This window comes from Calonectris borealis, chromosome 2 (assembly GCF_964195595.1).
Source record: "Calonectris borealis chromosome 2, bCalBor7.hap1.2, whole genome shotgun sequence".
NCBI classification, from domain to species: domain Eukaryota; kingdom Metazoa; phylum Chordata; class Aves; order Procellariiformes; family Procellariidae; genus Calonectris; species Calonectris borealis.
In genome coordinates this window covers 59,424,998-59,451,702 of record NC_134313.1, presented here as the reverse complement: position 1 = coordinate 59,451,702, position 26,705 = coordinate 59,424,998, and the positions used below count along the sequence as shown (strand labels likewise).

At 39.1% G+C, this 26,705-nt stretch overlaps 1 protein-coding gene across 2 annotated transcripts in view; it reads left to right on the top strand.

The window, feature by feature from the left end:
- The window catches only part of SPIRE1 (spire type actin nucleation factor 1), a 133,877-nt gene that overhangs the window by 56,464 nt on the left and 50,708 nt on the right, over nucleotides 1-26,705 (top strand). For both annotated transcript variants that reach the window (XM_075142127.1, XM_075142125.1), the window contains exons 3-4: nucleotides 2,880-3,116; nucleotides 26,181-26,306. In XM_075142127.1, coding sequence (XP_074998228.1) covers nucleotides 2,880-3,116; nucleotides 26,181-26,306 — 363 coding nt within the window. The remainder of the gene's footprint in view (nucleotides 1-2,879; nucleotides 3,117-26,180; nucleotides 26,307-26,705) is intronic.

Sequence of the window (26,705 nt, the reverse complement as noted above, 5' to 3'; positions counted from 1 at the left end):
TTAAGCAGCAATGAGCTGACTGTCTAACCTTGTGTATTATGTTTCAGGTTATGTAGACATAGAAGTTTTATTTGTGTGATTTGCATTAATAGTTTTGTCTATGTGAAGAAGCGTTGATGATTCTGTGACTTTTGTTTGATATTCGTATGGCACTTGGGTGGTTTTACAAGATCCTCGGTAAACGAGTATTACTGAAAGCACTGAATGTTTTTGGTTTTAATGCAAGTCAAAGCAAATTTTCTCAGTTAAGGTGTTTGCTGCTTTGTCTTTCAGCAAGAAGAATCTGTGATACTGACAGACACTGAATGAATACGGTTTTGATCACCACTCCTAAATAAGGAGCTGAGAGACTGAAATATAGGTCTGAATTGGTGCTGTTGCAGGCTTTCGTGTTGTGTCAGCTTTGCATGTATTATGAAACCTGTTCATAGTACGTAAAAATGCACAAACTGTATTACTGCAAAAGCCCCACTGCTGATACATCAAAGAAAGCAGCAGCTGTCATCCAGTTTTAGCCACGGTGCTTTTGAACGCCTTAATCCTCTTCCCAAACAGGAGGAGGCAGAGAGAGCGCACTTCCTTTGTACCCCCCCTTCTATTTTTTTGAAGTGTTGGTGTAGCAAAATCCAGAAGCTGTGTTCAGCAGCCATCACTGCATGGCACAAGACATTATTTTCTTTGCATCTAATTTGGACATTTCAATCCTCCTCATGTATGCTAAGCTCTTTCAGATTTAGTTTTTATTAAAGTTAGAAATTCCTCACATTGTGTTTACTCCCAAGTGTTTAAAATATCAAAGCAATTATTCAATTGTACTTCATTTTCATTTAGGTCTACTTCAAATTGGAATTAACTTGGTATTCTTTATTCCCTTTCAGTTGCTGAAGGGATGTATGTTGAGATTGTACTCAGAACCTGAGTTCCAGGAAACATGCATGTCTACCAGTAGAATATATTTTATTTTGTGAAATTTTCACATTTTTTTTTAACACATTTTACAAGACAGTAATTACAAAATAGCTTCTCTAAGAAGCAAGCCAGATATGCTGCAGACGTAAGTTTGATCTGTTACAGCTATTTTTGAGGTCTGTATGGTGCAGTGTCCTGGGTTAGGGTATGAGAACTGAGCAAGCATGCAGCGATGCTTCCCTGGTATACTTTGCTGTCTCACTAGCATTTGACAAGTCAGAAGCTGTTCTTTGAACTAAATAAATTAAGACCATTTTTTCTTCATTAATTTGCCTAATCACTTTTCTTAACTGCATTTTAAGAATATTTTCCAAATATATAAAAACACATTTCAAGGGAATAGCATAGGAAATTATTTATGTTGAATCGAATTATCGAAATTATTGGAAATAAATTACAAAAGTGTGGGTTTTATGTATTGGTTTTTATGTTTGTTTGTTTGTTTATTAGCCACTGTCTTGCAAAGTGAATTTGCACTGCCAAGTAATCTGAACAGGGGATGAAGTATGCAAGTGTAAAGCTGTCAGACTACAGCTAGTTCATTAAATTGTCTGTCTAGGTAAACTAACAGGATATCATTTTAAGTCTTTGCTAACCTCCAACCTCTCAGTCCAAAAATACTTTGCTGTGGTGAAATAAGCAAGCTGCTAGAGTCAAATTTAATGTTTTAAGAATCCATTTGTGTTTTCCTATTTACCTAAATAGAATTTCAAAAATCTGCATTAAAAAGTGTATTGACCAGGGTAGTACTGAAAGCCAGATGAAAGAAAATGGCATTTGATGACAAGGTTTGATATGTTTAGAAATGCTCCTGTTATTAAAGTTGCTCTAGTGCCAACTACTCCTACACTGGAGTCTGCTCATTTGTGTGACATGCTAGCCATCACAACACACAAGGAAGAGCAGAGATTACATGCAATAACTCCAGTCCTACTTCCCTTGTCAGACAAGGATCTCCCAGCTGCGACATTACCTTCTTGTGGTTTACTCTTGCAAGCCCATTTTCCCTTCCTTCTCCATTAATACCCATTTCCAAACTCCTCAGTTTGAAATGCCATCTCTTCACATCTTTCAGATGCTAGAAGCTTCAATAATACTCATAAGGAAAATAATTAATGCCAAGAAAGAAAACGTGCATTTAGCATTTCGGGATGTTCATGACAATTTTTTGCTAGCTTACACTGAGTAAGAGGTCGTCTGTTTGCTTTGCTCTTGACAGAGCACAAAAAAGAAGCTTCAAGTTCAATGAATAATCGAGGTACTACCTCATTGCTATGAAATCCAGTTGTTGGTAGTTTCAGTGGAGTACGTCTGCCTCCACCAGCTGTGCAACAGGCAAAGGAGTTCTTGTGGGCTGATGTCCCAGTGCTCAGTGAGTTAATACTGGGATGCCCACAGCTGTGTCCAGACACCTCTCAGGTCAATGAAGAGAACCAGAAACTGAAGGGCAATTTCCAAGTGTTGTTAATTTGTGGGAAGAGGGAGGCATCTCATGTGAGTTTATTCTTTCTTCTAATTTCTTCCCACCCGCCGCCCTGAAAAAGGTCATATGCATGTAATATAGTCTTACAAAGTCTAGAGTAATGTTACTTTCAGGTTTGTCGTATTAGAAGGAAAAAGGGAAAATAATGTAAAAAGGTCCTGCTTTGTTTTAAATCACAAATTTTTATTTCAAACTTTGAAAGAAGAAAGTGGTAGGTGTGTGGTATGACCTGCTCTTGCATGTTCTGTGCTGCGTTATTGAAGTACTAGTGTAGGTATTAGAGGATCATTTTTCTCTTTAATTTTGATGTTTATTGCCTTCTCAGTTGCTAAGTTTGTTATATAAACACCAGAAAAGGGTGTTCCTAGACTGACCTATTCATTCATGTAAATGGCATTAATAAATATTTCTTTTTTTACTTTTATAGGTTATTGAATCACTAGGGATTATTATATATAAAGCCCTGGACTATGGTTTGAAGGACAATGAAGAGCGGGAATTAAGTCCTCCACTGGAGCAGCTTATTGACCACATGACTAATACCACAGAAACAGATGGGAGTAGGGATGAAGGATATGATGCTCTGGATGAAGGAGTGGAGGATGACAATGATGATGACAAAGAGGAAGTTGAGGCCATTCATTCCTACAAAGATGTCATGAAGGTACAGTAATGGGCAGTTTATATATTTCACTGTTTTTATCAATAAGAAAATCAACTCTATTTTCTGTATTATTGTGCAGTGTGATACTGGCTGTATCATTTTCTGATTTCCCTGGTCATTCTGTAATGTTTGCTTGCAAAAATGACATGCAGTAGTATTTCATGTTTGACCGTAAGCAACAGAAAATCCATGATCAACTTTATTGTTGGATGTGCTGTTAATATCTCATTCTGATTTCATCCATGCACTGGATAGTCAGCCTTCCAACAGTGTAACGTCTGTTGAATTACTTTGTGTACACTCGGATACTTCATGGGCTGTTTCAATTAATTCAGCTTTTCATTAGTGCAGTATTAGTTTAATTATTCCTTATCTGTTTCTTCCTTTGCCACCCTCCTCTACTGAAACAGAGGAGTGCTTTTATAAGAGTAGCTTATTTGTATGGAGTGAGTCAGGATACAGTATTTCATTGACGATCATCATGGTTGCGGATCTTGACCTGAGTTGTGAGATTTGGAAATACAGCTTTTGAATTTTAATTGCAACACGTTCTTTAATGTTATCTGAGCTACCGTGAACAATCATTTAAAAATATTAACCCTCTATTTTCTCTAGAGTAGTCTTCAGTACAAATTTTAGAGCCCAATGAGCACTTAGTACAGTCAAAGGTATTAATAAGCATAGATTTTGACAAAATTTGTATAATTGGTTTACCTCATAAATAATCTGAGAGTTTAATACAGGTTGGAAAATTGTATGCTAACTTGTACCAGGGGATTGAACATGCAAGTTCAAGAACGTGCAAGTACAAGAATATGTAAATGCAAGTCATATCTAAGGACCAGAAGCTTAGCGTGTTACAGAAATAAGGAGTGTAGTGGTGGAAGGTGAGACTAGAAGAGTGTCCGGATAGCACATCAGGATGCATTAGCACGCAGAAACAAGACCCCACTGAAACCTGCCGCTTCTGATGGGTTGGCAGTAAAGAGGGAAGCTCTTAGGAGACTGGAATGGGAGTAACTTTCGTTTGAGATGCTTTTGTATCCTCTTTGCATCAGAAATAATGCTACATGCTTAATGCCTTTGTTTTTTCTCCCTCCCTCAGAAGCAAGGGTCAGAGGGAGAAATGAATGAAATGGCCTTTCGCTCCCTTGTGATGGGGAGGGCCTGGCTGGATGAAGTACTCTCCCCTTCAAGCCCCTGTCACTCCCAGCTGTGCTGAGTCAGTGCCCTCGCTGTGGGCAGGAGCGAAGGTTGCTTTGCTCTCTCGTCCCTCTGCCGCTCCCCATCGCCCAGTCACCATCTCTAGAAGTGGCCAGCAGCACCCTGCTAAGCCCCCGTGGGGGCTGCTCCAAACAGCACGGTCCTACGTAGAGAATAGATGCAATATATCCTCTTTTCCCCCAGTTTGGCAAAAATGCTGTGAATTGGTGGGACAATCAAAGTTGGATCGTTAGAGGAAGTTTCGTTTAGTGGAGAGGCGGACAAGGCATTTGTATATGCAGAGCTGAGGGCAGTGGCTTGTAGAAGTGATTATTTTGCCAGTTCTTTACTTGATTTCTGCAAACAAGAAAAGGTAAGTGTGGAAAACTTCTCTGAACTCCTTCAGTTACACTGGTACACATCCCTGAAATACAAAAAGGCTAAGAAAATGTTTGGTCAGGTTTTAACTGTTAAGGCTGCTGAATGGCATCTTTCTGGTTCTGCTTCGTTAATACGTATCCCTGCTACTCTGAGGTACCTGCCTATTTATTCGTTTTAAAATCAGCATCTTACATTTTAACTTTTATCATCTTTTGCTATTAATTTTTTATTGTTCTGGAAACGTACCACTTTTGTGACTTCACTTTAGTGAACTGAAGTTCAGCTGTCATTTCTACATCATCCTAACTTTTACTCCTGCATCCCTTGGAATTCTCTTTTCTTGCCATTGTTGCTTTTGCCTAAATTATTTGCTGCAGGCTTAACTCTGCAACTCACCTTTATTCCCTACTGTGTGTTGTTACTGCATTGACAGTACTAGAATAGCAGCATCATTCTGCTGCATTTTTGACATCAGTGCGGATTTGTAAGATCCTTTTTTCTTGACTTCATACCTTTTCAGGGGTAAGACCATGTTTAGTGTGTGGCTTTTTCTCCCCCCCCCCCCCCCACCAGTGGTAAACTATGTTGCAGGCTACACCCTTATTTACTCAGTGACTGTTTCACAACAGTAGTGTGTGGTCTTGTGACCATGAGGCTCGATTATTGTAATTCCATCTTGGCAAGACTCACTGTGAAGCTTTCTCCTCTGCAGTTTGTAGTGAATGCTGAAGCAGGTTTCTTGTTGAATTGAGCAACTGTCGTTCTTGCTTACCCTGCATTCTCTAAATTGCAAGCTTGGAAAATGGTAGAGGTGGGCTGTGTGCTCTTTGTATTGATTTTTAAGGTTTTTAACTATATGGTCTCCAGCGTGGACATGATTTTGTCCTTGAAATGTGATTATATGTTTCATCCTTCTCCAGAAAGTGTCATTGTCAGATACAAGGCCTGTCTGCCACTTAGACTGAATTTTTCACCATTAATCACTAATGTGGGTGAGTCTATTTTGTGATTAAAACACAGAGATAGATAAAATGTGTCAGGTTTTTCTGTAATGTGAAGTAGGCAAGGTCAATCCTGAACCGTTCCCTAACCTGGAAAATGCTGAGTAACATGGTGGACACCTATTCCCAAGAATTGGGAAAAGGGTAAGTGCTAAATAGTACTGCCAAGATCATCATTGGCAAAGCTCCTGTTTGGAGAAGACACAGACAAGCTTTTGTGCTGCTTCTCGGTATATTTGGCTGATTTGGCTTTCGATTTCCTTGGCAGGACCAACCTGCTGCACAGACTTGATCCACTGTATTTAAAAATGTATCTATGAAGAGAGGAGATGTTGGTTGCCAGACGCTTAACTTTTTTAGTCTTTGATGTATTTTGCATTCGGCAGCCCTAGTGCGAATGAAGGGAGAAATAGAGACAGTAAGGACTGGATGTTTTCATACAGATGCTTTCCTTGTTTGGGGCCTTCTTCCCTGCCCCCAGCCACAATCCATACACACGGTGCACATACGGTACAGGAAATCTGTACATCTCAAGAGTGCCAGGTTCGCTGTGCACATACACAGGGACAGAAGTGTACATATACAGTAATCCTGAGGGGTCGGGAATGCATGTATGGCTTGGGGAGCTTTGTGTCAACAGAGGATATAGACAGAGTAGCCTGGCATGCTGGGCGGTGTTGGGCTTGCTAAGGGTGTGTGAAGTCCTGTCATGTGGCACCTTTATCACAGCGTGTGGCCCTCCCTGATACTGAAACGAGATGATGCAGTTTATCAACCTCTTCCAGAGTACGCTCAAGCCCTAATTCCACTCCTAATCTTAATGTTATCTCATTCCTTATCCCACAGATCTCTGCAGTCAGATGGTTTAAGCCAGCACCATTTTTCATGTTAACCTGGAGGCGCTTTTTAAGCTGCAGTTTATCAATATCTGCTGGCCTGTGCCCCAACCCTAAACCCAATTCCAGTATCATCCTTTATTCTAGTCCAGCACCCTCTTCTAATTCCAGATGTAAATAAAGGCACATAACCCTTTAATAGCAGGTTTTATTCTGTGCTGGTATTTGCTAGGCTGAACTGCCATCCTAGCCCTAGCCCTGTCATTTCTTCCAGCTTTGAACATTATCGTAGCCAAATCATTGCTGCCAGTACTAGACTTTACCTTAGCTCTTCTTCAGAGCAGACGTGTTGTCAGTAGTATCTGCAAATCGTGACACTAACCTTTGTCACTGCATCTGCTACCTTTTTCTGCAGGTCTTGTAGAAGATACGTAAGGAGGCAGTGGTCTTCCTGAACCAATGCCTTGCTCTTACTTACGTTCACCTTTTGTCCCGAAAGTTAACTCAACTTTAACAGGAACCTTATCTGTAGCTGAGCCACACCTTCTTGTCTGAGACAAATATAGGTGGATGGCCCTCAATACTCAGTGGCCTCTGGTCCCAGGCCTTACCTAACTGATCACTTTTAGGTAGTTCAGTAATAATGTTTGCTAATTCTGATCAAAAATTAACTGTCGTGCAACTGCTGCTTCAGAAAGATTAATTAGTGACCCAGGTCCCATAGTAAACAAAACTCATACTTAGGAAATCTCCATGCTGGCCTTTTAATTTGTATGAAAATTATTTTCAGAGCAGCATGGTACAGTATTGTGTTATCTCGCTATAACAAATGTAAACAAGATTACAGTTTGCAATATTTTTATTGGTAGAAATTTGTGTTTGTGCTTTGCTTGTAAGCAAAGAGGAAGAATAAAATTGTTTCTGTAAAAAAACCCCATGTTTCAGATATTTTAATTGTCCTTTGATCATTGGCATGGTCTCTAAAATGAGAAACTTTTAAGTCTAGGTGACTCATATGTCTTGGTAGTTCAAGTATATGACTGACTTCTTTCAGCTGGAAGGAACTGAAATTTACAGTGGTGATATTGATCTGCTTGTGTTTTGTTTTGAGTACTCTGGTGGTAGTACAGATCAGCTATTTATGGCATGTGTAGAGTTACAGAGGAAAAGAAGAATATGTCCTGTCTCCATGCAATTACAGGTGGGATGAGAAGATCTACATTTAGATCTAAGTATTTTGGAGACTCCCTTCTGAGTTTGAGGACATACATTATTATCGTATAGATGGTGTGACCCCATGTAAGTATAATATGGGAACCTGTCAGAGAGGAACCAGAAAATGCAGTTAAAACAAGTCTGGGTATTTGTTTATGACAGACAGTTAAAGAGTTCATGTTACTGGAATTCAAAGGCCCATAATTTTGCCTAGTCCATGAGGTTAGAATTAGTAAGATGCAGCTTTCTGTGAGTGTAATTCTGTTTAAGGCTGGGTTGACTTTAGCATTTTTATATGAGCCTGCAGAACAGTATTTATGCTTCATTTCAAAACACGCAACTTGCAGTGTACCCTGTTACTCTGTCTGAAGCTGATGAAGATTTTGGAACCTTACTGAGATGGTAACCAATGCCCCAGATGTTGTCAGTTCATTTTATATTAAAAAGGAATGCAACAACATTGGCCATTTGTGAAAATCATCACGCTCAAAAAAGACAACAATTGATCAGCTCTCTTCTCTTGAGTCCTGTTCGTAGTGTACTCAGATGTCACATGCTAGTCTTTATCTTGGTGTGGATCTTCTTTTAGAAAAAGGCGATCTATGTCTCCACATGTTGTTGGGGGAAAAAAATTGAAATTACAGTGGGTTGGAAGTCCTCAGATCCCTTCACTTTTGTTGTCACAGTACTTGAGCTTGATTTGCTGGCTTGACCAAAAATTAATCATCTTCTACCTGTGGATCTTCAGTTGTCCACACAGACCTGGTGTCTGAGACCCCTTTTGTCATGTTGGGAAACCTCCTGTCCCAACTGTGTGGGTCCCTGAAAGTATAACCGTCTAGTTTTTGTACCTCTTAAGTTCTGAGGGGGGCAGATTTTCCTTTGCCTATTCCTTTTTGCAGTTTAACTCTTTGAGGATTGTAAACTAGAAAGAAACCCAAAGATCTCCCCAAAATAATTTTGTGAACACATCCCCGTATCATACTGCTATGATAGGGCACCCACAGGTGGATGCCCCTGGGAAGTTTGGGCCTCTGAAGGTGGACCTTCATGGCGCTGGTCTGAGCAGGTAGGTGACTTGTGTTGGTACACTCCCTGGCCACCCTTTCTTTCTGTGATGCAGTGACAGAAGTGGGACCTCTGAGTTCAGCAGCAAAGTCCCGAGGACCAGTGCTCATCTCTTGTGCTCTGGGGCTTAAAACCATTCCCTTTTGGGCTCTTTATCGTATCAAAGCGTGCTGACTGAGAGTACAACTACCCAGTGTCTTCAGACAGACACACAGACATTGTGAAGGTCCCAGAAAAACAATTGCTGAGATTGGGTTAACAAAGGAATATATAGACCTTGACTGAATAGGACCCATCCACAGGCATTTTCTTATTCCTTCACCATTCTTGAAGTTGGAGTTGTCTTAGAAATGCAGTGAACTTGCTATTTTTCTCTTGCCCAAGCAAGCCTTGTACATCATGGTTATTCATTCAAATCATAGTGTTTCATCTGTCTGTGCCGTCACCTTGGCTGGGATCCATGTCACCTATATTTAGTCAAAGCATCCCAAAAGTTTTTTTTTGTTTGGTTTTGTTTTTTTAACTCCTTCAGTTCCTTCATCTGTTTTGCTGCAAGACCCCTCAAACATTTGTGCAGGCACAACTGAAGGACTAGCGGAGTAAACTGTGCTGCTGACTGAGTCATGAAAGCAGTCAGTGTTTGAAGCTCCAGTACTGTGCAGGCCCAGGGAGCTGAGCTGAGGACAAACTGTGCAAAATAAAGCAGAAGTGTCTCTCTGCATGTTTGAGTCCTTATAATGTAGGAGCAATCTCTCCATGTTGTTGGGTTTTGATATGAAGAGCTTTATAAACAGCTGCAGAGCAAGTGGATTTATGACAACTGAGAACTCTGCAAGTGAAAGATAAGTAGAAGAGGAAGTAATTTTGTACTGTTCACAATGTTTATTTTGAGAGGTTTTGCTTATAACTGCATTATACCAAATGTACTTGCAAGGAAGTTGTCCCTCATGACTTTGGTCTTCCCATTAAAAAAAGAAGGGCTTTTTTTTTTCCTTTCTTTAATTATTCTCATACAGAACAATGGAAACATCCCTTCCATCAGTGTGGGCTTACACGGATTGGAGTGTCTTATTCCAGGCTGGGAGACAAAACCAAATCACCTTTTCTGCAGTGATTTTTACCTTCCCATTATGGCTCACAGTAAATGCATCTACATCAGTTAAAAACCCCTGTACCCATAATTCACATAATTATACTGGTATAACCTGTCTAAGGTCTAAAATAGTCTGAGGAATCCAAGGAGTTGTCCAACAAAAACAGGAAACACAGATTGGGTGTTCAGATTATTTTTATGTATGGGGAGGTTAGAATACACCTGAAATTTCTGTGTGGCCTTTATGCATCTAAAAGAAGCAGAGTAGGGCATGGACTTTTTCCCATCTGTTTTATGCTGCAATTATTATAAATAATTTATACACGAGTAAAAATGAAGTTCCAGTTTTTAGTGGAGGTGGAAGGATTCTTTGGTGGTAATAGTGTCCCGTAGTGCATAAAATGCATGTCATGACAGGTTGGGTCCAGTTTTCCCTTTGAAAATACAAACATCTAAAAAGTGCAAAGCAATCTGTTAGAAATAACACATCTGAGTATGAGGTTTAATCTAAAGTGTCAAAGAACCTGTGTTAGCCTGCGCTGCTCAAATAGACCCTGGAGACTAAAATAGATCAATGAGTGTTTCCTTTCACAAGGTACCTTTTTGTTTAATCAGATTAATTTGAAATTCTGATGACTGGAAATCAGGGTAATGGCTGGTCAATTAACACAGTAATGCTGTAAAAAGGCACACTCCCTGGCCACCGTTGCTGTAAAAAGTAAAAAAAGAGCAGAGCTGCCATTCTTTACAAAAGTGACCCGTATCTTCTCTGCCCTACGGATTAACTCCAGCACTCAGCCGGGCAGTGCCGACTGACCTGTCCAAAGCTGAAGGGGTCTGCCCAAAAGTCCCTCTCTTCAATGCGCAACCGCCTGCCCTCTCCAGGTGTTGAAACTGATAAGTGCACAGAAGGCCGTGATGGATTTTTCAGATTCACTGTCAGCTGGTAAAGGCAGTAGATCTCAGAAAAATTAGGCGGGACAGCAGCTTGTCTTACGGTAGGGTTTGGCAAAGGTTCATCTTGTCAGAATCTAGTTTCCACCCATGTAGACTTTGCAGTCTTGGATGTTTGTGGTGTTACAGCTAGCTTTTTAGCTCTACTGGCTCCCTTCGCTACTTTAAAAATGCAGGCCATTTTTATACAGATTCACGTGACATCTTATATCGTGTCTGTAAGGCACAAGTGTTCTTTGATTTCCATGTAATGCCAACATCCCATGGGGAATATCCCATGTACCTTATCAGTACTGCTTGTATTATTTACATTATATGTGTGATAGATGTTTTAGTAGACAAGTAAATTAACGGTGACATGCAAAATTGCTGTACAATTTTCTCTCTCATATAGCGTTATGTGTTGAAGGTTGCCAGCAGCTGTCCTCACAGACCATATTCAAAACAGTAGATTAACTTGTTTCTGCAGTTTTTAAGTTGTGTATATACAGCTCTTGTTTGAAATAGGCAGTATAAATGTTCATGTAGCTGTAATGCTCTACAGGCACAAGAAAAGCAGTATTTATGGGGTGGGGGAGAACTTCTTAATTAGGCCAACTGGTTTAGCTAGGGCAAAATATGTTAGTCCTTCCAGGCTGAAATGAAAGGTCCAACAGCAGTCTCTGAGTGCTTGTCCGCTATAAATTTTGGAGTCTGTAACTTCTGTGACGTGTTAGAGCCTCACAATCCACCACCCCATTCCGAAGAGGGCTCAAGAGGAAAAGTGGCTGTAGAAACTTTGCCTTTTCTAGTTCTTGCCAGGACACAAATGACTAGATTTGAGGATGCTCGGAAGTTTTTCTTGCTGATAGCAGTTGTGTAAAAAACTATGGGTATTTCAGTTGTCAATATTGCTAGTTCGGAGTCACTTTAAGGATGATATAATTGCATTGCCAAAGAAAATGGAAGCAGCATAAATGCTACAAAATTACTTAATTCCTTCTAGAGGCATATTGTACTGTAACAGCAACATGGGAAAAGTAAAGAAATGGAGCGAGGGCCCTTTAATTAAGACACTGTGATCTTCTTGCTTTTGAATTATTCAAGAGGGAGCCTTGGGCTTGAGGCAAAGTTTCTTTTGGTGCATTTATTTCAGTGTTGGTAACAGTATTAAAAGAAATGAAACATTTGGAGGAAAGTTGTTTGAATTGACTTAAAAGTACCACTAATTTTCCAAAATAATAATCTCTCTGGTTTAGCTATGTGATTTTTTTAATATGCTCTTGATTGCTGTGTTCCCATGATGCTATTTTCTGCTCTCCTTTGCTTAGTGTACTGTTGCATGCTGTATTTTAGAAAAATATTTAAGTGAGATAAGGCCATTTGATACAAAGAAATAAAAATTATTAGATTGTATATTAGATTGTGCTGTCCCCCGAAGATCTGAATCTAAAAGTCAGAATATCATATTTATCCCAAAGATTGGTCTGAAGACAGGGAGTGTTTTGCATTTCTTGGCAAAAGGATTTTTACAGTAGGTTTTTGTTTAATACATGTAGTTGCAGCATCCTTAAATAGTATTGTAACTGAAGCAGTCTTAAGGGGTAGCTTTCAAAAGACTGTTGTCCGCAGTGGCCCTGAGTGTATTTTAAATGATAGATTTGTAAATATTTTTAATGAAATAACACAATGGGAAAAGCAGTATTCTTCTGGGTGATGGCTTCAGTGCATTTCTTAGGTAGTTTTACCTTTGCCTTACTGCATCGCTTGGGCCATACGTCCCAAAGCTTGTGCATCTGTGCAGATGAGTCTTGTGTGCGTGATTGTGGAGAATTATTTGAACATTTTAATCTAGCAGCCTTCCTAATAACTCACGCTAACTTGTGCCACTGAACAAAATGGTCCCAAGAGAAAAACTCCTTGAATCTGGTAAGTTCGGCAGAGCATTTGTTGAAGGGAAGGTGTAGGCTAGCATGGAAACTATAGGAAGACAGTAGGCATGGGAATTCAGGGAGTTGTGTAGGGAGGTGAAGCGAACTGGCTGAGTTGCAACCATGGCTCCTTGTTGTTTGGACACCCCAGCTAAATCATATAAAAAAGAGAATTTAGCTGAGGGATTGGCAAGGGCAGGGAGCTAAGGGATCGTGCTAAGGGAAGCCAGCTGCATGCGGTGGCAATGCTTCATACGCTGCTCTGAGTTTGCTTTGTGTAAAGCCTGTAAAGCAGGCACTAGGAAGACTTTTTTTGGAAGCCTGGTTGGATGGGAAACAGAGGAGATTTTTTGCCTTTGCCCTGAAGAGAGAACAAACCCCTTTGTTTTATTGTTATTTATGTATTTGCATCTCTGAGAAAGAGGCTAGAAACTTGATTTTAAACACTAGAAAAAACAGGCGTTTGTTTTACCGTTACTGAGTTCATGATGGCAAGGAAGAACAAGATACTTGGGGTGATTTAAGCCAAAAGCAAGTTTTATGTTTTTTTGCCTGGCTTTCTCTTAGGACAAAACAAGCTTGGAGTTGGAACAAGAAAGTCCTAATGAGCAATTGCATTTGTTTTTCCTTTTCGGCATACCAAGATTTCTCGATGTGAGCGCTAAGACCAACACTTGCTTTACATGAGAAAATTCTCAGGAAGCCAAATCTCTTTATGAACTGGTCTTTTCTAATCAATTGATGTTGATCAGTCCACTCGTACTGTGTGTAACAAGCCCCCGTATATGTATTTTATACAGTCACACACACTTGCACAGGTAGATGTAAAATATCACTGTCCTCAATCCACTTTTTAAAATGGAAAGATTATAAGGTGATGTTTGAAAACATGAAGGCATTGGGCGAAGAAAATGAGCTATAGGGTTTGTTTTTTTAAAAAACTTTGACTTCTGTGGTAGCATGTACAATTAACAACCAGATGAAAAACTGAAGTTCAGGAGAGTATTAGTCAGCATGATTTATTAAGTTTTTTCATGTCTGGACAGAGGAATCGTGTCACAGTAGAAATATTTTTAATGGCTCAGAGGTAAAAAAAAAAAGAAAATATGTTTTCCAGGCAACACACACGTTTGGAAATAAAAATATTCAGTAAGTTAATTTTGTCCTTGTGTTTGCATTTAGTTTCTTATAAACCTATACAGAAAGTGAAGGGATTCCTGTACCTTAGCTTGATCAAGAAAGCTGGGGACAGTTTGTGTAAATCCATTTAATGTAATTTTAAAGCAGCTTTGAACGTGACAAGTGTTTAAGTGAATTATGTTGATAGACAGCTTTCATTAATTAAAGTGATGTCATTTGGTGTCTTAAGCAGTTGTCCTGCTTTTTCATTCTGGGCGGTGTAATTGGAGGTCAACACGTGGTCTGCTTTACTTTGAAAGTAACCACTGTGCTCGCTTTAAAAGGGTGATGTCAGTCCTTTTCGCATTTGAATGTGTTAGTGAGCAAAGGAGGGGCGTTTATTGCAGTTTCTTGTCCTGGAAATGGTGCTTACTGCGTTCGGGGCCAAGGCACTTTGCCGGGGACTTTCCAGTGACGACTCTGGCTGCCAGAGGCACTTGGCCTCGTGGTGTCACCTTCAGCCGAAGTGCTGAAATCTCTCCTTACGGGAAACCTTTAAAAAAAACAAACTGCAAAACAGTTGCAAAAAGTGTACCTCTGAACACCATGGGTTGGTTTTTCTTTCCTACCTGGGCCCACTTTTTGTCAGGAGTGGCTGAAGAAGGAGAGGGGGAGCGGGGACGTGCCGGCTCCTTCCAGCTGCTCTCCCGGTGGCCCGGGGATGCATGGCACCCATCTGCCCTCGGCCTGGCTCTAGGGTCAAGCAAGCAGGTAAAACAGGATGGGTGTCTCTGTCGCATCCAGGACACTTTCTGCTGTAAAGATGAAACTCAAGAGGTTTTTAATCTCCCACTGGGTATTACTTCTGCCCGGGTGCACGGCAGCGAACTGCTGAGGTGAGATGACTGGCGAGATAACTAGGCCACCCCCCCACTAACCTCTATTGTCTCACACGCCTACCACAATAAAATGATTGATAATTTTCTTTACCACTCTGACTGATAAAGATAACCTCTCTTTGAGGTTAATTTGGCAGCTATCTAAGCCTTTTAATGAAGATGCTTCAAGCAGAGTGGTTTCTTGGCAGCTCCCTGCTGGTGTCATGCAGAGTTTGAGAGAACTGAGCCCCCCTCACCTTCCCTGTCTCCCCCAGCTTCCACTTGAAATCATCTTTCTCGTGGGACCCTGATGTATAATTAAGGATACTGGCAAAAAGTCCTTTAGAAACACTTAGTTTGGGGCTTTTTGACAAGAGTGATGTTTTCAGCTATCTTTCCTGGCAGAACAAGCTGTAAGCTTTAACACTCATCGGTTTTACACCAGACTCTTTGTAGATGTGACGGTACATCCTAAATTCAGTTCAGAGCTGTCAACAAATTCCAGTTGAGGCATTTTACCAGTGTCTTAGATTTGTGTCTTCATCCATCTCTATCAAGTCCTCCTATATGAAGTTGGTGTTAAATGGGCTTTCATCTTGCTGAAGGTAGCAATGTTTGAAATAGATTTATATATTTGCATTTCTAGTTACCCGTACTTTGCTCTTAAGTCTTGTTTATTTTAAAAATAACTGCCCTGAGTTTCAGCCCTCAAAAGTGGCTTTATCGTGAAAAATATCAGTACAGAAAAGAGTTACCCAAGAGTAACAATTGGTCTTTGACTACAGGCAGGAGAGTGCTCTACCACGATCACCCCTTTGATAACCTTACTCTCCATGGACTGAGGTCACTACAGTATTAATTACCTTCCAGAGTTTTAATTCCTTTTATATTTCTGCCTTGGAAGGCATTGGTAAACGTATCATGAAAAAGCATCTATTTCAATGGACATGCAGTAGATGCCTCTGCAAGTGCCAGGGGTTTTAAAGGCAGCTTTGAAGTTGAAGAACTGAGCTGGGTGTTCCTGCCTGACTTGCAGAGATATATCTTTCATGATATGTAACTGAGAACAGGTAAATAATTATCTGTGGTGCAGGTCCTTAGAATACTTGGCACGAAATAGTTTAATTATTTTAAGAGCTGTGTTTGAAAACAAAGCAGCAGTTGACTGGAGAACTGGGAAAGTGATTTGCCTCCTTCCATTTTCTCTTTTTCCCTTCAGATGATAAGGTTTTGATGAAGAGGCAGCTGGTAGCTGGGTTGTGGTGTGTGTTTTTTTTATTGCTGTTTTTCATCGTTTGTTTTTTCCCTTAACTATTCTCTGTCAAGGACACATCCCTTTTACTGCAGAACATGCTTGTTTCTGCAAGGCTGCTTCTTAGATAAGAATGGTAAGACTTATCTGATGTGGTTGAAATAACCTAAAGTGCAAAATTATTTTATGTTAATTAAAAGCAAGGTAATGAGAGTTGGGAAGACTCTTCAAATACTTTAAACTATGTATTTATTTTCCAATGCCTTTTTTTTGAGTGTGCAAAGAAATTAATTTTAAAAAGAACGCTCAGCATTTGAAAGTGCAAGTAGCTCTTTTTGAAAGTATAACAAACTCTGCTTGTTTTTGCAATCAGAGATTGGCCAAGGTGCATGGCTTTGCCTCCTTCTACAAGTGGCATATTTTGAAATAAGGAAGCTAACTGTTAGAAAGAACAGCCAAACCCTAGGGAAGAAGAAGAAATGTTTCTGAATTTAGTTTATTGGCAAGAAAGGATCTCTCTTGCTCTATATCTTTGGGTTCTCATCTTGTGTTGAAGTCTGTGTTGTTCATCCTTTTTAGAAGCAAGGACTCATTTCTATCCCCTCCAAGGAGTCATGATGTTAAAATAAAACTAATGTATTTTAAGATGGGAGCAAGAGATCAGCCTTTAGATTGTACTAGAATCTTCACAATCTCTTAATTAGAAATAATGAAGATTACATTTCATATGTATTCCTATGAGTTCAGGAAAACCACCAATTACTGCAAGATGCATAATAATTCACTACAGTTGCCCATTCTAAATTTTCATATGGAGACTGAAATATTTTTAGCAGATAGGAGTGCAAATGGACCAACAAAGCAGGGACAGGATGGAAAAATATGCTGTAGCATCCCATGTGATTTGGTCAGCTATGGCTTTGATCCAGAATTTTTTTATTTTCTTTATCAGAAAAGATTCCTGACCAGCTCAGTGGGCTTTGCATTGGCCTCAGATCTCCATCTGCAAAATAGAATTGGTAATTCCTAGTGTCTCAAGGGTGAGAGAACACATCCAGCATGGACTGCGAGGCAACCACTGTGATGCAGCCCCTACAGTGACTACAGTCCCCGCGGTGTAGGCTCAGTGCAGTTTGGGATATATGAAGTGGCCTTGAATGCTTGACAGAGTGGTGGTTTTACTCCCGTTGCTGCCATTGGCGAGGAATGCGTGGAGCCAAAGCAAAGCAGTAAAGCTGTCTTTCCCTCAAGTCTCTGAGCAGTCAGGGCAGTATAAACACCATCTGCAGTCCCTACAGGTGGTTAATCCCACCTATATACAGGGCGTATGTCAAACCCATTGACTCCAGATAATTCAATTTCTAGTAATTACCATACTGGAGACAATTTCCAGGAATGGAGTGTGCATAGAGGAGAAGGACAAAAAAAGACACCATCACTAGAAATAGAGGGAATTGAGGAGAAAATAACACCTTCTAAGTTCTGATTTATTGGATATCTATTCTGCTTGAATAAGCAAGGATATATATTTGAATCAAAATTACAGTCTTTTATTTTTAATCAATTAATTTAATCAATAAATTGTGGGTTAAATAATTTTGTTCATACCTATCTTAGAGTGGCATATGTTTCAAGTATTAACATTTGTGTAACTGATACGCTTGATAAGACAATTGCAATGTAGATTCAATGGCTATAAATTTTAAGAAAAAAATGCTAAGCATACTTGCCTAGAAGAAGAAGAGGAAGAATTTTTCTGTAGGCCTTTTTCGTGCGATCAGAGTTTCAAGACCTGATTTCCCTGACAAAGGTACTACAAATAAGGAGTATGGCATGCACGAAGGAATAGAATAGGTTTCCATACACTGAGATCTAATGAAAGCAAAATGAGACTGGTTAGAAGTTGCTGGATTTATTCATTGGGAGTGAAGTTTAAAAGCTTATTATATTTAGTAATGCAGTTTGTTTGGTTATGCAGCTGGAAATCTGGTTTTTTGGATAGGAATAAAAAGTCATGCTTCAGGACAAAACATGAAAGCAAATTATTATTATGCCTACCCAGAGACCTTTCAGCGCTTTACATAAAAACAAACAAGCTTCCCACACACATACATTTTAAAGCTCTATACGTGAACTGTAAGTTGCTGCCAAGGAAAGTGCATGTTTTTATTTTAGTTGATATATTTTAATTGGATTTCAAGTGGCTTATGAATAAAACCACCATACATTAATATATTGTCTCTCATTTAGTAAGTATGCAAACATCTGAACTGTTTGGTAATGAGATTGATGTGCATTATTGAAAAATTGATATAGAAACAACTTCTCTTCTGCATTATTCTCCCCTTCCTTTTCTATGTACGTCAGTGAGATTTGATTTCTTATTTGAGAGTCATTCCCCACCATTTTCTGTTGCCTTTTGATAAAATTGTTTTCTTTTTTATTCTGTTTGAAAATTTCACTATTTTCTACTATTTTTCCAGAGATGCTGTGGTTTTTTTCAAGTACTACCCTGAGTGTAATGGCTGCTTTATATGCTTATATGGAGGCTTGGGGAGAGGAGAAGAAAGAAGGGCATCTGTCCTGCTCTCATGCTTTGCCAAGCATCCTGGTAGAAAACCAACTTTCCTCTCTTTTCTGCTGAACAGAAGTAGTAGTTCCAGTAAGAAGGCACCCTCCAGCCCTAAGGAGGGCGTGAGAAGCATGGCAGACAACCATACAAAATGGCATTACAGGGGTGCAACTCTTCGCTATCAGTTGTTCGGGTGTAAGTTATTTAATAATGTAAAGGGTGGTTCCACAGCTTAATGGGCTGTTAGCTAAATAACTGGGAGCCCTGTGAATATGTACAACCACTCCCCTTCTCCTTTAATTATCCAGTTTTATCATGTTTCCCCATCTACGCCTCTACTCTGCTTCTGAAGCTAGTTTTCTTACCCAGATGCCTCCATCCCGTCCTTCATGCTGCTGCTCCTGCATGAAATACAGATGCGTGAGCAGTACAGATGAGAGCTGCTGAATGTACACAGACCTATTGCCTTGTTGTGAAGCAGAGAGCTTTAGAAAACGCTTGCTGCTGACAAGCTAACTAGTGGTTTTGCTGTATGTTGCAGGGGTTGACATTTCATATAAAAGAATGGGGAAAATATAAATTGTAGGATTTCACCCTTGCTCATGAATAATCCCATTGATGTTCCACTGAATAGTCAAAGAACAAGACCTAGCAAATTCAGATTACTGCATATTTATATTATTAATTCTTCCATTATTCTGCTAAGAAACAACAGAGCACAGTTTCTCTGAAACGAAGAGAGAATGCAGAATTGGTTTACACTTAATTGGTTCTTTTGAAACAAGCCTCTTTGGGAAGCAGGATGTTGTTAGTCCACTGTGTAAAGACAGTGTAACAATACACCTAACACATATTCCAGAAACAGCTATATGCGGGGGGGTTGTATTTGAGGGGTTAAAAAAGCTTAATAGCTTTCAAAAAGAAATGAGAATTTACGTAAGTGCAGCTTTGTCAAGAAGTCTGCACTAGCACATAAAATTAGTCAGTCGTTGAAAAATTGTCAAAATGTCCAGTGGAAATATCACCATGTCACAAAAACATAGGTTGACCTTCATTTGAAGTCTATTTCAATAGTCAAGGTCTTCATTTTGTACTTAGAAAGCTAATAAAGAGTAACAGTAGGGTTCACTGAGCATGAAAAATACAGGATTGGGCTTAAAAATTGAAACATAGTCAGTAATGTATACTGTAGTTTGATTTCCATTTCTGAACACCTGTGTAAGTTTTAAATGCTTTCAAAAGTGTTCGTAATTGTGTTACATATTTGTAAGACTTGTTTCCCTAAAGATAGTATCGTATAAATGTAACAGAATACAAATTGTCTTTGGAAAAGGTTCAGGTTTATAAGTGAGATGGTTCAGTGAAGTGTTAGTCTTGCAGAAGCTGTCTGTTGAAATTTTATCAAGATTCTCACTGCTTAAATTCAGTCTAATATGGAAAAGTAGTTAAGACTCTTCAAATAGCTGTGAAATGTACGATTTTAAGAAAGAAAATGAATCACAGTGCTCAGCACCTCAATCAGTACCTGGAGGAAACGGTGTCAGGGCCAATATTCTGGTTAGAAGAAAATAGTGGAGGAGAGTCCTTTACTGTGCACCAGTTTCATCCTGAGCATTACTGAATTGCTGAAGTTTTGCTTTGTATTTCTAAAAACAGCTACAGCATATGAAATGGTACTGCAGCATTTCCCAAACGCAGTCTGCCCACATGAGTCTTTCAACTTTACTTCCACGCTGACTTAAGTTTTGACTCAGGAGAGCATTTGCAAACATTTGTTAGTCCATTCCTGTTTGACATTTAAGCATATATAAAAATAATTTGCTCAAGGCCTTTAATCCTCAGAGTTTGCAAAGCAGAGGGTAGTTAATGATGATGAAGATTGTATGATACAGACAACTGGACACTTCCTTAAGGATCAAGATCTTATGCAAAGCACTGTTTTCAATCCTTGCATCACCTGATACCTATTTGCAGTTTTGGCTTTAATTTCAGCAGCTACATTTTTTTCTTCTCTTTACAATCCTGAAAGAGGGAACCGACCAAGGCCACTATTTCATCAAATTGTACTTGTTATTGCTAAATGCAATACCTTTGCTGCTGTATTTGGGTTTTCATATTAGAAAGGAAAATCAGTAAAGAATGAATGTATTTGTTAAGCCATTTTATGGGGAGGATCACTTAAGCCATTAAATTCTGAACTTGTGTAAGTAGAGAACTACATAGTTCTTCTCTTGTCCACCTCAAAGTGATGAAAAACATGATCAAAACAACAAATACCAGCGCAAGGAGAAAGCCTTACCAAATTGCTGGAGAACACTTAAATAATGAGGTAGATGTGCTTGACACCAGCAAACTAGCAATTTGCCTCAATTTCAACAAAACCTACCTTTTCCTGGAGGTGTGTAAAATTAATTAGGAGCTCACGTATCAAGCAATTGGACATTCCATGGCACTTGCAAATGATCATTTAAAATATAAATTTAAAAAGTTACAAAGCTACTGCAGGTAGCTCTCTGGGAAGAGTAACTTTCTGTGAATACTTTCTGTACTTTCTGTGAATTTATTTTGTGGATTAATAGCTAACTCTGCTCCCATCCCTTTTGTCTTATTGCAGTCTTACCTTGCTAGTATTCCCCTAAAGGCCTTTATCAGAGGGATTAGCTAGTCCTTGGCCCACTGCAGTTACAAGTGGCGGAGCCAGGGGCAAATCTCTGCCTGGAAAGTTTGAGAGAGCAGCTGTGAACTGGTAGGGAGCAGGCGAGCTGGCTCCAGGTGTCCTGAAAGCCGCCTCAAAACTTGCACTGTGCCTAAGTCCGGTGTACTATGCACAGGGGTGGTCCTAGCAGGCAAAAACATCTTACAAACTCATGTCAAAACACTTCTTATTCCTCTGAACGGTCCATCCCTTAATGTTATTCTGGATAATAAAGCGAAGCAAAATGCTCAGTTGAGTTTTACAAATACACAGGTATTGTCTTGATAAGATTTTTGTGGTAAGGCAGATGGCTCCTTGAAGTTCATATTCATAGGAATAAAAGGATATATGTTAGAAAAAAAAAATCCTAATCACAAAGTCTAGTTTATCTGCACGGAGATAAAATCTTTCAGAAAATAACCTTGACTTGGGAAGGCATCTCAAGCTGAGTTTTATTTTTTGAACCTGTTGCAGTACCGTACTGCAAAGGATGAGGCAGATACCTAGTACGGTTGCATACTCAGTGATCTGTTAGTTAAATAATTTCTTCTTGTTGCTTAAGAAAAAGTACATCTTTTAAGTCTATGTTAATACTCCAAGGCTTTCAAAACACTTAACCAGCCTGGCATCTGCAGCCGGGTAGTATGTTTTGCATTATATCAATAGCTTGTCTTTGTGGCCCATGGGAAAAAGAAATCCTTTTCTTCTTTGTGGTGCATTCATACAGGCCCTCTGCCCAAGATGATTGCAAGTGGAAACACTTTTTGTCTTTTGAAATCTTAATTCCAGCAGGCCAGGTGTTTTGATGAAGCTTCCAGTATATATCTAGCCAAAAAGGTTTTGCAAAACCTACCTGAATTTTAGTGGGTGAGTCAGCTGTATTTTTTGTAATTTTATGGAGCCCTTGATGGAATATATTCAAACAGATGCAAGAAATGCTGTTTGATCTCTTTGGATGGTTAAATGGTGATTTCTCTTAACACTGCTTTGGCTTGGTGTACTCTGTTTCCTAGTCAATTGAGGGTGAATTTGGATAGAGGAGCTGGCAAGGCTATGGTATTTACATAATGCCTTTTTTTTTCTGTGAACCCTGAATGTGGATGGAAACAGTCTCTAATCTTCTTAGAGATCTAAGCAAAATTGAATGCTTTGGGTCAATCTGGGTTTTGGGTAGGCTCAGTTGGGGAAAAAAAAATTTTAAAAATCCCAGCTCTTCACAGTGATTGCAAATGGAAATACTTACAGACCGAGCTAGTTACTGTTTCAGTAGTTGATAATATTTTTGATAATTCACCAGTTTGCAAAGACCACATAATTTGTCTTCAACCATAGTTTTTGAGACTTGTTGGAAACAGAACAAACAGCCCTTGTATTAAGCTCTGGGCACTGTTCGCATTCATGTCCCTTAGGATAGTTTTAAGTTGTATCATGAGAGATGAAAAGGCAAGTGTCAGAATAAGCAGCATACAGAGGCTTCCTTTCCTCAATGAACTCTGAATGGCTGGAAAAGACTGCAGACCTGATCGTAATCCTTCTTGCGCCACGACCTGTGACATGGTAAGAGGAGGAGGAGTTCATTAGGTGGCTGTCCTTTCATATCTCAACTATTAAAACATTCTGACTGTGATTTTTGTGGTGTGTTACAGTAACATAGCTTTTTAAATGTTACAATCATACAATTAAAGGTGTGATTTTTAATTTTTTTTTAAAGTGGATAAATACCCTGAACTCAGGCTAGAAGTGACACTTCATACTTGATTTGCCTTGCCTGCCTAGATTTTGCAGTAGTTTTTCATGTAGAAGCTACAGCTTGTCAGGCACTCTGAACAACATGCAAGTACAATATATTACAATGAAGGGGGAAAAAAATCAGTCTGTCCTATTTGCATTTTCCTTTTTCTTCAGGCTTACCTTCCCCAATCCAAAAATTTATGCTGAGTCACTTGACTTAATGTTACCACAGGAGTTTTTGTATGTAATGCATCTTCACATAATATATGATCACTCAGAGATTGATTTTTGAGAACATGAAAGTTAGTAGGAGCTGCTGGCCCTCTTTTAATATCTGCAGCCTAACGTTTACAAACCAAATGGTTAACTTTTTATGTGGTTGCTTTTGTAACTAAGTTCAGCAGCAGGTGTTTAATTTTTTTTTGCTTTACTTTGTGTTCAATAATAGAATCAAGATTATATCCGTCCCCTGCTTGAACTTGCCACTGCTGTATTTCATTAACTTTCTCAATATTTGATGCAAATTGTTTCTAATTAACATGCTTCTAAATAAAGGAAAAAAAGCATTCTTAAAAACCTGTGTGCGATCTGTATAATAATAAAATTTTATTCTCAGCTATGAAGACTTGTACCATTTTATGACCTTTTTGAAATTGCTGTTGTTATTATTCTTATTACTGTTATTCCTGTATGTGGTGTGTTTTAGAATGAAACCCTTTTTATCTGTACTGTAATTAATAACCAGAAATAGCTTACTGAAAACATAGTAAGGCAGGTAAGGACATGATTAGTTACTGAGAGAAAGGAACACAAATTAACCATACTCAGAATTTGGTCTTTTAAATGTTCTGACTTTTTCATTAAGTCAAGGGAAATATTTAATAGCTTGTATCTTTGTGGTATGCATTGTCCCTGTAGCACACATTAGAGGTGCACCTGTTTCGTTTTTTCGCCCTTTACCTGCAATGGAGATTATATGATTTGTTAAAAAGGGAAAAAAGAAAAAAAAAAAAAAGGGGGAGGGGGAAAGAAAAAGGAAGAGAAAAAGAAAGGAAAAAAAAAAGAAAAAAGTGGGTTTTCTTCTCTCAACTGTGTCCTTGTAATTATCCAGAAATAAATTTGAAGAGTGTAAGAAAATTTTGGCCATCATTATAAAGCAGTATAAAATTTGAAAGGGAGGAATCAGGGGCAGTTTTGTGAACATGCCTGCCTTGTGTTCCCTATATATAAGGAAAGTATATAGGAAGGAAAATATACACACACACATATAAACTTTCCTTATATTTATTCTTTTTTATGACTAAAAGGAGATATATATATGGGTACAATAATCAGAATAGGATATTGCAGGAGTCCAAATTGTGCTTGTAAAATTTATCAAAGAAGTTGACCAAATCTCACCACTGAACTCTGTATTGTTATACTAATTGGAAGAAATAAAAGATAACAAGGGGCCTTAGAAAGCAACTTGTCAGTGAGATTGAGCCAATCTAAATCTGACTACAACTAAAAGCAATTGTTCAGCCCTTCCTCCCTTTCCCCACTCTGGCAGCGTATTCCCCTTGCTCCTTTTTGCCTGCACTACTACATATGTGTCCGTGCCATGAAGAATAATTGTCTCCTGCTCCACTTCCTTCACGTTGTTAATTTTTGTCTGGGTGAGTAATCCTCTGAGTTAGGGCACGAACTCTGGTGCTGGCATAAGGGCATCAGTGGACGCGTACAGCTGGAGGCCACAGGACCACACCTTTTAGTGGCAGTATGGTTTTAAATCAAATTGAAAGCAATGTGAAAAAGCAGCCTGAGCTTTACACGCATTGTGCCCCTTGTAACCACAGTGTTCACTGTAATAACAGGAGAGACTTAGACAAATATGCCACTAGGCTAATTAAGCGCTCTTCTCCTAAAGAGGCTTTTGTCTCAAGCTTTAGTTCTGGAGAGCTGAATGTAGGCACCTACCGCCTCAGGTTTTGGCTTGTTCTTAGTTTTAGCTCTACAGCTATAAATGCAGCTATGTATATAATAGATAGCTACTATAATACCACAGTAGCAAGACAAATTTTAAGGCCTTGGTTAAGATTTTGTTTTATTTTAATATATACACCAGTATGATATATGATATGGGTTTCAGCTTTGGCGGTTTTTTTTTGATTTAAAACAGTTTAGAGAACAAATTATAGACATTATTTTGTTCTGTCCATTTCCAGTCAAGATTTCCGTGATGAATACTTACAGGTGACGGATTTGACTTAGGGGAAGAAGGTATTACAACTATTAGCGTCAGTGCTGAGCTATTCTACAATAGTAGAAGCTGGATGTTTGTGTTCATGAAGCTGGATGTTGCTCATACCATTCAGGTTCTCTGAAATATAAAGGCTGGTTTCAGTGAAACTTCTCGTCGGAAATAGGAGCTGCATGTTTTACTCTAAAAGCAATGCTGGAATGACTGCTTAACAGTAGTTGTGAATGATTATTAGTGATTTGAGTAGACTTTCAGAGTTTTGCAGGTTTAGCTTATATGAAAACATCTATCAGTGTTTCTTGACATCAGCTCTGCCTGTGTCTGGAAATGTTCATGAATGTCTGAGGTGAAGCAATAAGCCTGCGCTTCCATGGCTCTTGCTGATTTTTCAAAATCTTTGTACTGCTTGCAATAAATTAAATCAGAGTTTCAGCTTGACAATTACACTTTACTTTTTTCCTTGCTTCACCTTCCAACCTTTCAGAAATTGGTAGGGATACAGTTCTCTTCCATATTCATAGGAAGCTAAACAACACTTGCTGTTAAAGCTGATTTGAATTAAGTACGTTTTCCCAAAATTTGATACTGCAAAATTGCTTTTTTTCCCCTTCACAATTATGTCGTCTATCTTTTTATTTTTTTTTTTTAATGAAAAGGCAATGTCTTGGTTTTCAGAGTTTTCAAGGACATGGTCAACCAGTCCCCTTACTGTCTTTATAGAACTCTTCTCATAAAATAAATGGTAGTAGAAGGTTTAGAAAATACACCCCAATTTCTGCCTAAACTTAAATGTCTCGTGGATTTTTGTGCCCTAAATGTTCTGTGGCATTCGCTTTCACATTATCTCATGCTCTGTAGCATTAATGAAAGCAATGGGGCATTGTTTTGATATTGCTATTTATTTTTCTCTCTAGCTGTGTGCTGCCCACCTGCCAACCCGATCAGAGGCACCGAACCACTATCAAGCAGTATGTCGGGCTCTGTTTGCTGAAACAATGGAACTGTACACTTTCTTGGCCAAAATTAAAAGTGCAAAAGAGGTAAGCAGTCTGAGAAGGTTTTCTGCTTTTGAGCTCATTACTGTGTGAATTAGGCTTACAAAATCACTTCTGTACCCAGCCAGTAGTGAATGTCAGATGCCTGGGGAAATTATCTGTACTGTTCAGGGAGAGCAGTTCTACAGCTGAGGGTATTTTTTCTTTTGGCCTGGAACCATTTATAGATGTCTCGTAGAAATTGTTATTAATTGCGACTAGTCTATTTGGGAGTAAAACAGAAATTTTTCTTAGAGAGTTACACATTGCATACATGCATCCATCCCTGCATGCATGTATGCAATGTATTTGAGTCTAAAAACTTCTGTGGTGTTTCAGGGATGTTGTGAAGCGTTAGAGCTTTGCCTGTTGTTCCTCAGCTCCTTCTCATGCCTTGTCTTTGGC